This window comes from Eleginops maclovinus, chromosome 1, assembly GCF_036324505.1.
Source record: "Eleginops maclovinus isolate JMC-PN-2008 ecotype Puerto Natales chromosome 1, JC_Emac_rtc_rv5, whole genome shotgun sequence".
NCBI lineage: Eukaryota > Metazoa > Chordata > Actinopteri > Perciformes > Eleginopidae > Eleginops > Eleginops maclovinus.
Genome location: NC_086349.1, coordinates 26,456,738 through 26,474,455, shown reverse-complemented (window position 1 = coordinate 26,474,455; position 17,718 = coordinate 26,456,738). Strand labels below are relative to the sequence as shown.

The window sequence follows — 17,718 nt, the reverse complement described above, 5'->3', positions numbered from 1 at the left end:
TCCCATAAAATATACTACTTTCCATTTACGGCATATTTTTTTCTCTAAATAATCTTCCATAATTTGGATTTTTATCCTGTATTTATCGTAGTTTATGTTATGTTGATTTACCTGCATTTGTTTCTTTCCTACTTGCAGATAAATGAAGGTGCACCTTGATGTAACAAAATGTTACAAATAAATAAATACACAACAAGAAATGATTAATTAAAACAGGGTTTATTTAATTTATCTGGCAGAACATGACGAGAAAAAAGCATCAAACTTCTGTTTTTTATCTGGACTTAAAATGTGGTGGCAGAATGAAATGAATTGGAACGGATATCTTATTATTATTATTATTATTATTATTGTAACTTATTTTCTCTTAACTTACTTATAACATATTGTGTTTTCTTGTTGAACAAAACCTTAAACTCCCCTATATACAAAATCCACCTTCTTCATGTCTTTCATTCATAAATGTGTGTCCCCTCCATGCCCCATTAGCCAATCACCAACCAAGGTAAGCCCCGCCCACCTGGATCTCCTCCTAGAGCGCCATTGTGATTTTTTAAACCAATCATCTCGCAGAGGGGCGTGGCCAGCAGCAGCTCATTAGCATTTAAAGCTACAGACACAGAATCAGCACTTCTGGAACAGGGCTGAAACAGAGGGGATTATGGGATGTTACAATGATCTGATGTTTCAGCCAATCAGAGACAGGTTCTGTATATATCTGAGACGTGTTATATACTGTTGATAAAGAGTATAATAGAGGATCTTTAAAGAAAAACCTTTGCAATATTAATTGTTGTGTATTTTACTCAGTGTAATATAAAGCGACTTAAAATGAACTTAATGTTATTAATGCTATATTTAATCTGCCATATTTAAAATTTCATCTGTATTAGAAGAACATTAACCATAATGATAGTTTAATTGATGATTGCAATTTTGCCGCCATTACCGCTACATGAAAATGCAGAAATTAAAATCTCCCACATAAAGGACAACCCCAATATTTAAACCATTCATTTCCCTTTGTTGCTTTCCCTGCTTTCACTAAAGTGCAAAGAATTTGCGAAGAATTGGCAAAGATACAGAATTAAAACACCCAAATAATTTCACACTGCGCATGCAAACACTCATTCAGAATTAACATATTAAAATACAGCCTTTCATTGGCTGAACAGGTCCTGACGATGTGTAATTCAGTCATTTTTCCGATGTTAGGCTTTACAAAGTATTTAAAAAACAGTTGTTAAAGTTTATAGGCAACATGAGACTGTTTCAAGTTCATTTTAGGCAAAATAATACGGTGGCCGACAGCGGTAAACACGCTGTCGACCAAAACATTTCTATTAGGAGAAACGAGCTGCAGCTTCAGAAACGATGCAAATCTAAAAACACAAGAAGAAACATCTTCAGCAGCTTGAGGAAACATGAGCAGCGTTTACTAAAAGCTGCAGAAACCAAAGCTGGAGACCAGGGGACACTAACGAGAGACGCACACAGCTGGGACCGGAGCGCTGGGTGACGTTCAGGATCATAAAGCTGGACAGCTGTCTCTGTTGTTGGAAACTCACCTGAACTCTTATTTTAACAATGAGATCACATGACTCCTTCTGATGGTCTCTGCTGTGTGCGTCTCTCTTTAGTGTCCCCTGGTCTCCAGCAGTGTGCGTCTCTCTTTAGTGTCCCCTGGTCTCCAGCAGTGTGCGTCTCTCTTTAGTGTCCCCTGGTCTCCAGCTGTGTGCGCCTCTCTTTAGTGTCCCCTGGTCTCCAGCTGTGTGCGTCTCTCTTTAGTGTCCCCTGGTCTCCAGCTGTGTGCGCCTCTCTTTAGTGTCCCCTGGTCTCCAGCAGTGTGCGTCTCTCTTTAGTGTCCCCTGGTCTCCAGCAGTGTGCGTCTCTCTTTAGTGTCCCCTGGTCTCCAGCAGTGTGCGTCTCTCTTTAGTGTCCCCTGGTCTCCGTTGTGTTTGGAGCTTCTTGCAGCGTTTGGTTTCTGCAGCTTTTAGTAAACGCTGCTCATGTTTCCTGAAGCTGCTGAAGATCTTCCCTCGTCTGCATGAGTTTTGGCACATTTGTGTTTCTATATCTGCACCTTTTCTGAAGCTGCAGCGTGTTTCTCCTAGTGGAAATGTTTTGGGCTGTTGTAGCTCATTGGCACCTGTCGGCCACCGTTCATCAAGCTTCTATTTTCACAATAACCTTTATCTAACTGAGATTTTAAAAAATGCAGCAGAAGCACCAGTGAAAACAGCAAAAAAGGAGGAAAAACAAAAGAGTATTAAAGCACATTAAAGTGTAAAAACAACACACACACACACACACACACACACACACACACACACACACACACACACACACACACACACACACACACACACACACACACACACACACACACACACACACACACACACACACACACACACACACACACACACACACACACACACACACACACACACACACACAGTATGAAAGTAACATTATAAAGACTGATTAGTTTACAGTTGTGGCATCATGGGCAATAGTCAAGTTTTTTTCTAGAAAACATCAGAAAGGATTCTCTCTGGACCCCCGATTTGACGCTGCCTTAATACATATTTGAAAGCCAAACAAGAGGAAACAAATGCTGATTTTTGTTGTGATTATCAATAAGAAATATCAAAATGATGATTGTCCCAAACCATGGCTGCAGAGTCAGGAGTCTACGGGTGGAAAAGTATTTTTGGCGTTAATTAGACGACGAATTCGGATTAAAAAAAGGCTTGTTTTTGAGTCTACAGCATCCTTTAAAAAGCTGCCAATGTAGCACAACTACTACGCGAATACAAAATGAATGAGAATGTTCAAAAACATCCATGGTTGTTATTCAAACATCAGCGTCAAGTGACAATTATGCGACTTAAATCAATGTGACTCAATGCACTGCCACGTTGTTAATTCAGAGGGATTTCCTATAAAAACCACTTGTATAAAAGTTCAAATATTATTAAATATGAAATGTTATCATCATCACTCTATATGATAAAAGGACCATGCAGTTTGAGTTGTGTACACATATCTTAAAATACCATAAAAACTTATTTTCTGTTTCATTTCTCTTCATTTTTCTGAAAAAGTTCATATTATTTTCACGCAGTTTGGCTTGTATTCTCATCACAGTCCCTCTCTGTGTGTCTGTATGACTTATCTCCAGCAGGACGTTACGCTACTGGACCTGGAAGACGTTGATTTTGCTCGTGTTTTTCAGCGTCTGTCTCCGGTTGCAGAACCAGACTCTCACCACCTCTCGGTCGTAGTTCAGCTCCCGAGCGATCTCCGTGATCTCTTGTCCCGTCGGCAGCGTGTTCTTGTCAAAGTAGGAGTTCAGGACATCGATGGCCTGCGGCGTGAAGCTCGTTCGTCGCTTGCGTTTTTTGGACGGTTCCCCGCCGACGAACTCCATCAGGTTCTGCTGGCCCTTCTGGTTCCAGTGCTCGGCCTCGGCCAGCCACTTCTCCAGAACCGGCTTCAGCTTCTGGGCGCTCTTAGGCGTGATGTCCAGCTTTTCAAACCTGTGGAGCAAAGGACAATTCAGCAGGAACAAGTGCATTTATATTACCTTTACTCAGTCAGATTTAACCTGTCTATGCGCTGTTAGCAGTTCAGGGTTTGTTAACGGCACTTTTTATTATAGCATCCTTTCTAATTTATATATTGTATTTATTAATGAATTTCTATTTATTTTACTTTTTAAGTTTAATTATTTTTATTTCCCTTCATCAATTTTTTAATAAATTTATTTATTTATTATATTTAAATATCTATTTTATTTTTAGCTTTAATCTAACTGTAAATCTCTTTATTCTATTTGTGTAAAATTATAATCCCCATTTATATGATTTAAATATTAAATATAAATATATACTTTTATTTTTAACCAGTTTTATTCATTTTCTTTACGTAAAAAAACACCCTTTTTTTAAAGCCAGTTGTTGTCAAAAGGTCAAATAATATATCACCTAGCAGCAACCTTTGTTTGTAGACTACAATTCCCACAGTGCCAACCTTTAAAGAGACAAAGTTATGGGCAACCTGTATGCAAGACGCCTTCGAGACACATATTTTAACCCATGAAATATCTTATGTACATCATATAAAAGAAGGAAGATGATCTAAGATCTGTCTTTACTACTTAACATTCTAAAAGCCTTTGTTCTCTTTTAATTTGTGATGGAAGAATCATTTTTGACCCGTCCGACCGAGTGGGAATCATAAATTAAAAGATAATAAGGCTGTATTTTTACACTATGTAACTGAGGGGTCAGGGCATCATGTTGGGGAGCAGTGAGGTACCTGCAGATGGCGGACTGGCTGTACGCCGGGCCCTCGGTGGCAGTGAGCGCCTGCCCCACTTGCGTCTGCGTGAGACCGAGCGACAGCCGGCGGATCTTGAAGTTCTTGGCGAACTCTCGGATCTCCTCCAGGTTTATCCCCTCCTCGCCGCTGACGAGCTGCTGCGGCTCTGCAGGTGGATACAGAGGGAGGTTATAAACACCGAATGGATCAGTGTGTGGATGTGAGGGGGGGGGGGGGGGGGTACGTACTGCCGATGAGCTGGCCCACTTTAGCGATGTCCCCACAGCTGATGTTCACCCCGGGGGTCAGCTGGGTCTTCATGAGGGACGGCTGCGGGGCGATGACGATCGGCGACTGACTGACGGTCGTTACTGAAGCCTGGGGAACAAAAATATCGTATTATTACAGGAAACCTGCAGAGAGGAAACGGGAACACAGTGCACCCACTTTAGTCTTCCTAATTATTCTATTTTTTTACACGGTTAATGCAAATGTATGATAAGAAATAAAACGCAGGCCGTCAATGTTCCCATAGCTTTCCTTTCAAAAATATATTTACCTTTTTTTACTTTTATATTTGATTGTTAGTTTTTTAACTGTAAATTCTGTGTATTTATTTAATTATTTATTATATTAATTACTATTATTTAACATTTTCCTTATATTACAATATTACTATCTGTTTTAACCTTATTTTTCATGTTTATATATCTATATTTAAATGCCTCAACCTCTGATATTATTTATTATTTGAAAATAAAATGACAAATATTTTATTTGATTATTTATTCATTAATTTAGATTTTATTGTATTATTTAATATTCTCTATCACCATAAGAAAGGGACATAAAGGAATATTCATAAATTATATTAGCTTGGTTTTTTTTTTATCTGAAGCTGCACAAAACAGATCACCTGAGCCACTTTAAGGCGGTGTTTAAGGACCTGAAAGGGCGTTTTTTAAGGCGAGGAACAAAGGTTTAATCCCTGAAAGAACAATTAAACATCTGCCAATAAATTATCAGTAGCTTCGGTGTGTTTCGAAGCAGAAACCACTCTGTATTCCAGCCGAACACACACACTATGTACCTGTGAGATGGGTTTGGTGAGCGTTGGAGAAGCAGCGACTTTGGGCAGGACTGCCGCCGACGTCACCGCACATCCGTTTCCCACTGTGGCGATGATCTGACCCTGGGTGTTCAGGACCAGCTGGGGGGCCACGGTCTGGAGCTGCAGCCCCTGAAGCCCCTGGAGCCCCTGCAGACCCTGGAGCCCCTGCAGACTCTGGAGCCCCTGGAGACCCTGGAGTCCTTGAAGCCCCTGAAAACCCTGGAGTCCTTGGATGCCCTGGAGACCCTGAAGACCTTGGAGTCCCTGAAGACTCTGGAGCCCGTGCAGACTCTGGAGGGTGGGTGCCGCAGCCCCTCCAGCCAGAGAAGCCGGGTTTAAAAACAGCGGGAGGGTTCCTATGACCTGTAGATGATGTATAAAGTAATATATAATATTTGATCGTGAAGTCTGTGATATCTTATTCAGGCTGCATGAGTGTGAGAACTCCATGAAGTCAAGGAGAGATGACAAGGGGAATTCATGAGGAAGAAGAGACTGCCCTCACATCAGACCAGGGATTACGCAACCTCTGCTGCAAGGAATAGAGTGTCGATGTGGGACGATGTAATCTAACCGAACGCGTGTCAATTAAAACGTCATGGCAGGTTATTCTCATCTTGCATGGTCCTCCACCACCTTCATGTTGAAATTAAATAACATTTGGCTGATGCTTTTGTACAGACGGCAATAAACCATGAAGATACCAACGCAGCAAGAAACATGCAGATGAATTTGCTTCAAATAAGACAACCAATGGTGCAAATTTAATGGCCAAGGTACAAGCAAACCAGGTGTTAACTTTGCAACAGAAGATGTGTTTAGGAGCCAGGACAGCAAACAGGTGGGTTTTTGTTCAGGGGTTCCAGGGTCACACTTGCACTGAGGGAGCAGGGAGCCGATTGGCTGATGAAGACCACCACAACACTGAATCCTTGTTGCTATGTAAACTGGAGGCAGACTTCCCACCGTGGGAACTTAAAAATGCATTGCAGTAATATCACCTGAAGTAAGTCACGATATGTCAGTTTTCTAGCACAATAATAACCAATAGCCCTCCTTTATGACGCTATTAAAGAGAGTGGGGTTATTTGGCGGGACCCACCTGTCCCTGTGCGTTGGTGATGATCTGGCTGGTGATGCCGGCCATGTTGGACATGTTGCTGGTGATGATGGGGGTGGAGGTGAGGGAGCTGAGGAACTGAGGCTGAGCTCCCAGAGAGGCAGCGTTGATCTGAAGAGGAAACCACAGCATGTTTAATATAACACTCACACACACTCACACACCGTGGGCCATCGGGAGAAACTAGGGGTTAAGGATCTTGCCCAGGGATACATCTGCTCTCCCTTTCAGCCACAGCCCTTAATGACATAAACCAGTACAGAAAGTAGAACTAGCAGAGGGTCAGTCTTACGATGGCGGGGTTGATGGAGAGTCCTGCGCTCTGCAGAGCTGCCAGAGAGATGCTGGACTGGGAGGCGGTGGTGGTGGCCTGAGCTGCAGACACCTGTGTGACTGGGGGCGAAGACGTCACCTGTACCGACTGTAGGGAGGCGGCCTGAGGCTGGAACATGGTCTGAGCGCTGGTCTGGAGCTGAGGCTGCACCGAGTTCAGGACCGTCGCTGCTGAGGACAGAAAGCAAAAGCTTAAAAGCACTTACATTTGGTGTGGACTTCTTTCCTTGAGGAATTTATTTATGGAATTCAGACCTTAATCTTGGAATTCTGACTCTAATCTAGGAATATTGACTTTATTCTTGGAATTCTGCCTTCATTGTTGGGAATTATGGCGGGAGCACAGGGATTTTAGCCTCTGCAGACCATTTACATGCACTAAAACCTCTGCCTCTGTGTGTTTTACCCTGGAGGCCGGCGAAGGGCAGTTTGAGGAGGTTCCCGGCAGTGTTCGCTGCAGTGAACCCGGGGATAGTGGCAACGTTGGTGGTGGGTAAAGTGAGGACAGCCAGACCCCCCCCACCCCCGATGGATCCGGCCATGCTGAGGGGGATCAGCAGGGGCTGGCCCAGGGACCCCGTCTGAGCCATCATGCCCGTCATCAGGGAGGCCAGACTCTCCTGCGTCAGCACCTGAGGATGGAGAGGACATTTTAGAATATATTCTTACCTCTTATCTGGCCTTCTGATGTCCTTACAAGGGGAATTTTACCAAACTAAACTCAAATACTACAACTTTCAACATTTCATAAGAGAGTTTTTGAATATTTGGTTTCGTTCGTTGAGAAAAAGGAATCACTGTTGGTGTTTTTATGAATTAAAATAGGTTCATAAAAGCGCTCCCGTACAAACACCTTGATCATCTGTCTCCTAAGACTTCAGATAAATACTAATAAAGCTCTCTGTGCGTGATAATGGACTCGGACCTGTGGGCAGCTCTGCACGGTGATGGGCATGGCGGCCTGTGGATGAGACAGGGACAGACTGACAGCGGGAGTCAGCGTCTGGACGGCAGGAGCAGAAACCTCCACAGAGACGAGGTGCTGCTCCCCCAGACCTGCAGGAGCACAGCGGAGCTTAAACAAAGTATTGCAGGTGTTTTTAACTTGGGTAATAATACAGAGACAGGGAATATCCCAGGAGTATAAATCAGAATTTCCTCCTTTTTCGGGGGATATTCTGAAATGATAACCTTTATATTTAACAGACAAAACTCAAGAAAATTATAAAACAATATTTTTTCACTAAGATTCAAATAATAAGTTTAAATGAAATGAACTCCGACTTAGAAGACAGAAAAACTCGACTATTTAAGAGAAAAAAACTCAGAAATTCCACGAGATTAAAGTAAAAACACAAAGTTATAGGCATGCAAGATGTATTTATGCATTTCATTAAAGGTGTTTTACCTTTTAAGTGGCATTAAAAAACATAAATGATATGCAGCAGAGGGGTGTAACAATAACACAACTGGGTAGTAAAACAGAAATCTGAAATAAGGAAAAGAAAAATACCAAAATCCTAAATTAGAAAAAATGTCTTCAATATTCTCTGAAACCTTTTCATGCACTTGAATAATAAATATATAATAAGTAATGATCTGATATATGAGCAGTATTTACCCACTCCCCCAGTGTTTTGGGGCCCCTCCTGTGTGCCCCCGGCCTCACGTTGCTCCGCAGGTCGCTCCCCCGCAGGTCGCTCCCCCGCCTCAGACTTCACCTCGCTCTTCTCCTCAGGGAGCGACGACGGCAGAGACGAATCCACCTCCACCTCCAGAACCCGGATCGTCTCGTGGCCCGACATCACAATCACCTGCAGCGATGAGGAGAGAAAGACTGAGGTGACGAGAGAAACGTGCAAAAGAAACTAGCTACACTATTCTTCTCCGGATCAGGGTTTTATAGATGCATTAGTTAAGTTAATAAGGGCTGCAGGGTTTAAAAAATAAAGGTATTTATTGCAAAATGATTCACAATAATGGAGGGATATTCAGTATCATAGTGATTCTTTTACACATCTTATCTAGAACAATGATTGTGCTTCCTGAAATTTAAATTATTGCAATTCCAAAAGATAGCTACAGAAGAGAGTCTAAACATACAAACTTTAAATTATAACGAATGAATTAGAATACTCTAATATCAAAATCTACTAAAAGGGACAGAAACATATACAAATAATGTACTATACACATAAGAAATATTGTGCACAGTTTTTAACTTAAAGTATCTTGTGAAGTAAAAGTTGCCGCAAAAATAAAAACAAATTAGCTAAAAACTAAATGGAGTATTTTCCTACTTCATAAGTACCCTTAACTCACTCAACCTCACAACCCGTGTTAAATCTGATGAGTCATGATGAGCGATAATGAAGGAAAGGACAGCGCTGTTGGCTGCAGAGAGACGGTGCAGGAAGGGAGCGGAGGGTGCATACCTGGTGGAGTTTGTCAGGGAATGTCAAAGTGCAGGAGGAGGATTTAAATGGCTGAAAAAAGGCGTCTGCAGTCAGACAGTGAGTGGCTAAGGAGAACGGGAAGCCGAGCACATGTTAGGACACAAAACAGAACAAACACAAATGAAAAGTGCATATGAAACAATGATGGCCAACAAGCAGCTCAAGCAATGCAGTCTGTGTGTAGAGCACCGCTTAGGGGTTGTCTTTATTAAGCATGGCAGGTTAAAGACTGACGAGCATTAAACAGCAGGTATTATTAGGGGACGAAACACAAAAACAGGACCTGCTGATATAAGTTAGGGTGCAGCCTTATACGGAAGACAATAATGGTAATGTTATGTAGGCCCATGGAGGGTGACAGCAGCAGAGGGGTTATATTAGAGAGAGAGGATGGTGCGTTAACACACAGGTGAGTGTTACCTGCTCATTGACAGTGAGGGGGCCATCTTTGGCGGGGGGGTCCTGGGAGTTCATGGCTCTCTGCACCGCCACCGTCACTGTCTTCCTGACATCCTGCGTACAAGGATCAAAGAATTAGTATGCTTTATTTGTCAAATGCACGTTGGATACAGAGTAGATTTGGAAATGGCTCCTCCAACAATGCAACATACAGTGTCTCTACTTTAAAGAGTCCTCTCCTGCTGATGTTCAGGTGTATATCAGTATGTAGTGTCTCTACTTTAAAGAGTCCTCTCCTGCTGATGTTCAGGTGTATATCAGTATGTAGTGTCTCTACTTTAAAGAGTCCTCTCCTGCTGATGTTCAGGTGTATATCAGTATGTAGTGTCTCTACTTTAAAGAGTCCTCTCCTGCTGATGTTCAGGTGTATATCAGTATGTAGCGTCTCTACTTTAAAGAGTCCTCTCCTGCTGATGTTCAGGTGTATATCAGTATGTAGAGTCTCTACTTTAAAGAGTCCTCTCCTGCTGATGTTCAGGTGTATATCAGTATGTAGTGTCTCTACTTTAAAGAGTCCTCTCCTGCTGATGTTCAGGTGTATATCAGTATGTAGCGTCTCTACTTTAAAGAGTCCTCTCCTGCTGATGTTCAGGTGTATATCAGTATGTAGTGTCTCTACTTTAAAGAGTCCTCTCCTGCTGATGTTCAGGTGTATATCAGTATGTAGTGTCTCTACTTTAAAGAGTCCTCTCCTGCTGATGTTCAGGTGTATATCAGTATGTAGAGTCTCTACTTTAAAGAGTCCTCTCCTGCTGATGTTCAGGTGTATATCAGTATGTAGTGTCTCTACTTTAAAGAGTCCTCTCCTGCTGATGTTCAGGTGTATATCAGTATGTAGAGTCTCTACTTTAAAGAGTCCTCTCCTGCTGATGTTCAGGTGTATATCAGTATGTAGTGTCTCTACTTTAAAGAGTCCTCTCCTGCTGATGTTCAGGTGTATATCAGTATGTAGAGTCTCTACTTTAAAGAGTCCTCTCCTGCTGATGTTCAGGTGTATATCAGTATGTAGTGTCTCTACTTTAAAGAGTCCTCTCCTGCTGATGTTCAGGTGTATATCAGTATGTAGTGTCTCTTTATTTTTCTCAGACTGCCTGTGCTGCAGCACCTCTTTTCACCCAATGTCTGAAACCAGAGCCCAGTCTGCTCTGATTGGTTAGCTGGCTGGCTCTGATGTGATTAGTCAACCGCTTAGAGATGTCCCGCCCCTTAGCCTATCACGTACAATGTGTTGGAGTGCTAGCCAATAGGAGCGTGAGTGTTAGGCTACATAGTAATGTCACTATTTATAGACCTGTACTTCAATCTGTTTGTGTGATAGAGAGGAGGCAATATTTTTAGTGTCTGTTGATTGTCCACCCGAGGACTGCAGATGGAAATGTTCTATTAGCTCAAATCTGTTTTTGTTTCTGAGATAAATGTATGTTATGCAGGGTCCTTAAAGACATAACTATACTATTGCACACAGAGACATGCAAAAGTAAGTTACAGGAATAAGAAAAATATGTACATTTAAAACGGAATAAAACAGAACGTTAATATTGTAACACTGTAATAATATATTAGTATTTGGAACAGATAAACACTGTATTCTGGACATACAGCATGTGAATGGTGACACTTCAGAAATAAGTGTCACCATTCAGGTGTGACAGCTTCTTGAGGAATAAAAATAAAGAATAAGTTTGAGGATGGTGTCCTTAGTGTCCACACTTCGGGGGTTAAACGCTGCTTAAATCAGACCCTCGTGCAGAGGACTGTTGTTTTATATTCATGGCTATTCCTGTCATTGCAGGACCCGAGTGTTTGCAGGGGCCTGAACACACGCTATGCTGTGTGTTGCACTCCAGCTGCAGGAAACACACAGCTCCTACACACACAGTAGTTGCATGATCATCGCACCAAAAAGATTCAAGATGGTGCATTTCCTGCTGTTAGAAAGGAGGATCTGTCAGAAACTTCAGCGGGTGTTGAAGGGCTCCCCACCCCCATCCTGCCCAATAAAAGTCGACCACTTTTTTGGAGACAATCAGCGAGCCCAGGCGACAGGAATCCTCTCTACCCGTGCCTAGAGACCCGATATTATGTATTTCCCTCTCTTTATCATAAATATATAAATTATGCTAATTACGAACATTGCATATTAACCCAAACTCATTCTCTCTCTCGTGGCTGTGTAACCTCGAACACACTCCGGTTATAATGTCCAACTTACCGCGGAAATGCAGCTTATTCTCTGTAATCCCCCGCTTTTATTCAAGGTCCTTGTCACAGTTTCTTTCAGTCACACATAATTAAAAATGCATCTCAGCTCCCAGACGGGCTGTGGTGCACACAAAAGAGGTATTTGCATTGATAAGGAGGCTTGCAAATGTTAGGATCTCCCCTGCCTTAATATTTAATGACGTCGCCCCTTCTGCAACACTTCAGATAGTCACAAGTCCTCCAGGTGTCTAACTGAATCCCATATGAGCTGCAAAGTCGCGCAAAATTGCCACAAAATTGGCCTTTTGCACTACGTCATGAACATAATTTATGCAAGGAAAAATCTTGCATTGAAAAATGTCTGCCTCGACTGCGAGGAGCCAGAGCCTCTTAAAGGGGACGCAGCGCAAATAACAGCCGGGGGATCAGGGGTAGAACACAATGATCATCATGGAAACCGAGGGGAAAAGGTGTCTTCCAATGTTCTTTTCTGTGTGATTTCCTATCTACTAAACCTACTAAACATCTTTAGCAATTTTAATAGATGAACTATGTTACAGATTAGGCTTATAGAGTGATATTAATACAATAATACATTCACTTTTTAGAACATTGCTGTATATTTGGCCACTATAAAACTAGTTTGGTTTTTCGTGAGTGCTACCAAATCTTTGTAGTCAATGTACTGGGAAAAATACTGAATTGGACCCCAGGCTGCACTGGTTGTAGGGTCATTTGGACCAGTTTGATGGATGGTCTCCATAGGAACAAACTTTGCATTCCTGAGTCAATTTACATTTTTCATGGCACCATTTTTTTTTCTTCAGATTTAGAAAATAATGTAATAATTATAATTTCAATTAAGATAAAGATAATACGACAAGATATACTTAATTCATCTCAAATTAGGATGTTTTTTTCATACAGCAGCATCTTAAATCCCTGCATTGCACATCATTTGAAAATAAAAAGAGCAGAAAATAAAATAAAAACCTTTAAAATAGAAAATATAACAGAACTAAAACGGTAAAAAAATATAAAAGGTTGACTGTGAGGAATATAAATGTGTAGACTATCCGACAAATAAACGCTATGAAGAGCAGCCATTAATTTAAGGAACATTGATGTGACTTTTTCTGATGTATTTAAAAATAAAATGGAAAAACATAAAACATATCATACGGCTTTTAATTTGAAAACCCGGAAGCAGTTGTGAATCCACATCCGGTTCAGATCCGTGTTTACTTCGCATGCTGTCTGTCTGACCTGGGACTTTGTGGATTAGTAATGAATCAAAAGCGTTAACGTTTACTTTGATTAGACTTTTTGTGCCAGTTAACGGAGGAGGTTTTCTTCCTCACGGTGGAACTTCAACGGAAACACAGAGACGATGTCTGCACCTCTGGATGCTAATGCTAATGCTAACGTGGATCAGAAGGTCCAGCAGTATGAAAACTTCATCCATGAAGTTCTGAAGAGAGACTTACAGTAAGACACTTTCATTCATAAATAAGAATGTTATCCAGGTTTTACGACAGTTTATTATTTGGTATACATAATATTATAATAACAGAGGAAAGGTTTATTATTTGTATTCTTAATACTGTTTTGTTTGTGTTGTTTGACAGGAAGGTGTTGGAGCAGAGGGACTCAGTTTACGAGAAGATCTCTCAGTATCTGCAGCTGAAGAACACCATACAGAGTCTGCAGGTACACACACACACACACACACACACACACACACACACACACACACACACACACACAAGTTGTATCTGTTTGACATCATAAGTTAACTGTAGAAATTAATGTAGTTTGTGTTAGAAGAAACATCAGATTCCTCTTTGTCAATATCTGTGACAAAAAAATGTGTGTGTGTCTGTGTCTGTGTCTGTGTGTGTGTGTGTTACTGTAGGACTCAGGTTGTCAGAAGCTGAAGACAGATATTGATCTCGGCTGTAACTTCTTCGTCCAGGCTGAAGTGTAAGACTAGTCACTGTTCATACTGTCAACCATGTCACCAGCCAGAAGCTCGTATTACAATATTATATTGAATACTATCGAAGGCGTCTGTTTTAATTCCCTCTCAACTTCTTTCTCAGCGAGGACTCGTCTAAGATTTTCGTGGCGGTCGGTTTCGGCTTCTTTTTAGAGATGACCCACGATGAAGCTCTGAAGTTCATCGAGAAGAAGACGAGTCAGCTCACAGCGTCAGTTCATCTTCGTCTCACAGAAAACATAAACCTTTCTCTTATTCAAACATCTGTATCTCGGTACATTTAGTGAAAAAACGGACTTCAGGGAAACGTAGTTGTGAGTTAGCTTGACACTAGTTGTGTCCATTGATATGAATGAGAGATGCTAACTGTGCTCACGTTTTGTGTTTCAGCTTCACAGACCAGCAGACCAAAGACTCGGCTAAGATTAAAGCCAACATCCGCATGGTGCTGGAGGTCAGTGTGTTATATAAACAACTAATGATTAATCTACCTATTATTTTCAATGATTGTGCATCTTGGATGATAGTAAATATGAATCAATCACAATAAAAGCTACTCTTTCAACCGAAGCAGTGGTGGAGATTTAGGGGATGTTACCAAACATGTCACACTGTTCTCAATATTTTCACTATAGAAAACATTTTTGTCTCATATTTGATGTTATACAAAAAATAATTCAAGTTGAAATGTTTATTTATTCCATTTATTTGTTTATTTTTTTGACATTTTCAAACATAACTTTTTTTACATATTCTTTCCCATTTTTACTTGATATTTCTGAGATATTTTACATAATCTTTGAATTTTATTTTTGCTTTTTACCAATATTTTGGGTGTAATTTTACAATAATTTTACCAGTATTTTATCTTATATCTTCTGTTATTTTAATCATATTTTCCAGACATGTTACTGATTTTGTTTCTGATTTTTTTTCCCCACAAAATATTGGGACATTTACTATGTTGACGTATTCTGATATTTAATTCCTTAAACACTGAAAATATGTTGTTTGTGTTGTGTTCAAGTCTCTGATTGGCCGCTGTCTTCTTCTCCTCTTCCTCTTCTCCAGGGTCTCAGGGAGCTGCAGGGTCTGTCAGACATACCAGAGGACACAAGGAGAGAAATTCATTAGACTTATCTGATGTGCAACAACCGGCAGACTTTCAGATAAATACACAACAATAATATAACGTGGTTTCTGCTGTAACACAGACAAACATCCGAGGACGAGAAATAAACCTCCACTTTAATTTAGCTCTTTGTCCAGGGCAATACAACCATGGTGAAATGTTATTATGGTATGTTGTACCGTAATAAACATGGACACTCACCGGAGAGGAGGCAAAGATCCTGCAGGAAGGGAATCAAAGTAAGAAATCTCAATCCTCTTTTGAAACTCAGAGAAATGTGAAGACAGAGCAGATTGATGTCAATCAGTGTGAATTATACTTATCGAGGATTTCCTTATTCCTGAATAGATGTCTATAAATCTACTCTTTTAAGATGCTGCAGGACTTCCCAGAGAATGAGCACTTTTAGGTTTTCCTTCAGTATCAAAGTGATGTTATTTGTACATGTATAGGTGCACGTAGAACAGGAGTTGCCTAAAGAGCTTCATCATACTAACAGTGGAGACACTTTGACTCAATGTGAAAAATATAGTCTAATAAACATGTCAATTTTCAGTGTCTTGCTCTGCTGTTGACTCTTATTTTTTCTCTTATCAATCCACCTCCTCCACGGACATAAATCCAGTCTGAATGAATCTAAAAGTAGATTATGTTTGGCTGAAATGTTCCCTCTCTAAATCAGATTATTAGTCTGAATGTTTCTTAGTTTATTAAGGGATTCAAATGTTATGTTTTCAACTTGAATTTACGTTTGTGTGTGCAGACAAGAACATCCCCTGCTGTGAACTAACTTCTCTGTTTTCTAAGAGACTTTAGTTTGTTTATATTCTGCATACATATTTTCCACTATTCAGAAAGAAAGAGCAGTTTAGAGTTGTTTTATAACACTTGAAGTAAAACAAGAAGCTGAAATATAAAATAAAGCAACACTTTGACAGATAACACGATGCAGAGCTTCACTAAATATAATATACACGTCAAAATATGACACCGTTTTTACTGTAACATAAACACTACGTCAACAACAGTGAGCCTGTTGCCATGGAAACTGGATGCCAAACGGGAGAAAGAAGCAGCTGAGAGATGACTCCTGAAATAGACACACACACACACACACACACACACACACACACACACACACACACACACACACACACCTCCTGTTTGGTGAAAAACGTGATGCTGACTAAAGACTGCAGCTGATTCACTGCTGACACTGTTTTTATTGGGCAATTAAGGTATTAATTTAATTTAAATTGTGACCCATTAAGCAGGAAGAGCTTCATTGCCAATAAACATGTCCTTAAGAAGTATGGGTTTGAGTTTGTGTTGGTCAGTAAATGCAGCGGCAGCACAATACACAACGCTTTTGACTTTCAACATCACAGTTACATACAGTACAATACAAGCATCACTACGTAGATTTTCAAAATAAGACTCAGGTCACATCCCTGCTTAATCAAACCTTCCACAACATGATGAATGTTGCTTCTCCATCTCCTTAAATCCACTTATTAAAAACAATAGAGACCAAAAAGTGAGCGCTTTAAGATTTCCAATGTACCTTAATGTTCCATGCAGTATCTACAAATATGATTTTCTGTTAAATGAATGTGAACACGTTATAATACATGACAAAAAGTTATTTTGAAACACTAGTTGGTTCGGTGCCTTGCTCAGTGGCTCCTCGGCGGCAGAGAGTCCTGTCGTGATGACGTCACCTCCCTGCTGCTGCAGAAACACACGCTGCGTCAAGTCTCCCTCAATGTACCGGAAGTCGCTATTTTCCTTCAAGATAAAACGATTTTTTACATTTTCTAACCCAGATATTTGCTTGTGTACAAAACAATAAAACATATATAGGAAGGTGTTGATGAAAAGGTGGAGATTCTGAAGCGTTTTGCATTTTAACCTTTAATGCAGTCCCCTGTTCAAGTTCAAGCTTATATTTATTATTCTACGTACAACCATTACAATTGTTACAATGCTCCTACTAAAATATGTATTAAAGTGAAGCAGTGTTCAAAGTGCTGTAGAAAATGCACATAACAATTGCTCTACAGAAACCAACCTCCTGTCTATCCCCACAAACTGGAAATCACTCCAACAAAAGATCAGAGACTGTACTGACCTCCCCACCTTCAAAACACTGACAGATATTCACCTTTAAGACTAGATTTTTATAGTGTAAAGTGTCTCTGAATACAGTGCTTGATAAATAAAATGAATTGTTATTATTATTGTTCTATGTTGTATCATATTGTGGTGCACCTTATTGTAACCTCTATATGTTGTATTATGTTGAATTGTGAATTGCAAACTCAAGTATTGTAAGATTGGGCAACCAATAACTTGCCCAGGGACTGCAAATGAAAAGGAACTCTTTAGCTATCTCTGGAACTATGTGGTGAAAACATAAAATAAATTCAAGAGGATGCAAAGGCTTTGTTGTCATATGCTAGTGTCGATACGGCAATGCAAATCTGCCAGGCTCTGCCAACAATGCAACACAAATACAAATAAGACATTAAACAATAAAACACATTAAAAAATAAACAGTGCAAATTATATTAAATA

At 40.5% G+C, this 17,718-nt stretch overlaps 2 protein-coding genes across 4 annotated transcripts; one reads left to right on the top strand and one right to left on the bottom strand.

The window, feature by feature from the left end:
* Positions 1-223: 223 nt before the first annotated feature.
* pou6f1 (POU class 6 homeobox 1) lies at positions 224-12,375 on the bottom strand. Of its 3 annotated transcripts, XM_063895604.1 has the most exons (12): positions 12,021-12,375; positions 9,770-9,862; positions 9,329-9,414; positions 8,515-8,707; positions 7,819-7,949; positions 7,300-7,525; positions 6,853-7,064; positions 6,543-6,671; positions 5,420-5,803; positions 4,578-4,707; positions 4,327-4,495; positions 224-3,545 (listed from the first exon to the last, which is right to left on the bottom strand). In XM_063895604.1, the coding sequence occupies exons 4-12, from the start codon at positions 8,696-8,698 to the stop codon at positions 3,200-3,202; spliced, it is 1,911 nt and encodes a 636-aa protein (XP_063751674.1). In that variant the 5' UTR covers positions 8,699-8,707; positions 9,329-9,414; positions 9,770-9,862; positions 12,021-12,375; the 3' UTR covers positions 224-3,199. The 3 variants fall into 3 exon arrangements, with proteins under 3 accessions (XP_063751674.1, XP_063751510.1, XP_063751593.1); XM_063895440.1 differs by lacking the exon at positions 9,329-9,414; XM_063895523.1 differs by lacking the exon at positions 9,329-9,414 and having other exon boundaries at positions 6,853-7,061.
* Positions 12,376-13,209: 834 nt separating this feature from the next.
* Positions 13,210-15,696, top strand: uxt (ubiquitously-expressed, prefoldin-like chaperone). The gene is made up of 6 exons (XM_063888068.1): positions 13,210-13,498; positions 13,639-13,720; positions 13,926-13,993; positions 14,113-14,220; positions 14,400-14,463; positions 15,081-15,696. The coding sequence occupies exons 1-6, from the start codon at positions 13,401-13,403 to the stop codon at positions 15,141-15,143; spliced, it is 483 nt and encodes a 160-aa protein (XP_063744138.1). The 5' UTR covers positions 13,210-13,400; the 3' UTR covers positions 15,144-15,696.
* Positions 15,697-17,718: the final 2,022 nt, after the last annotated feature.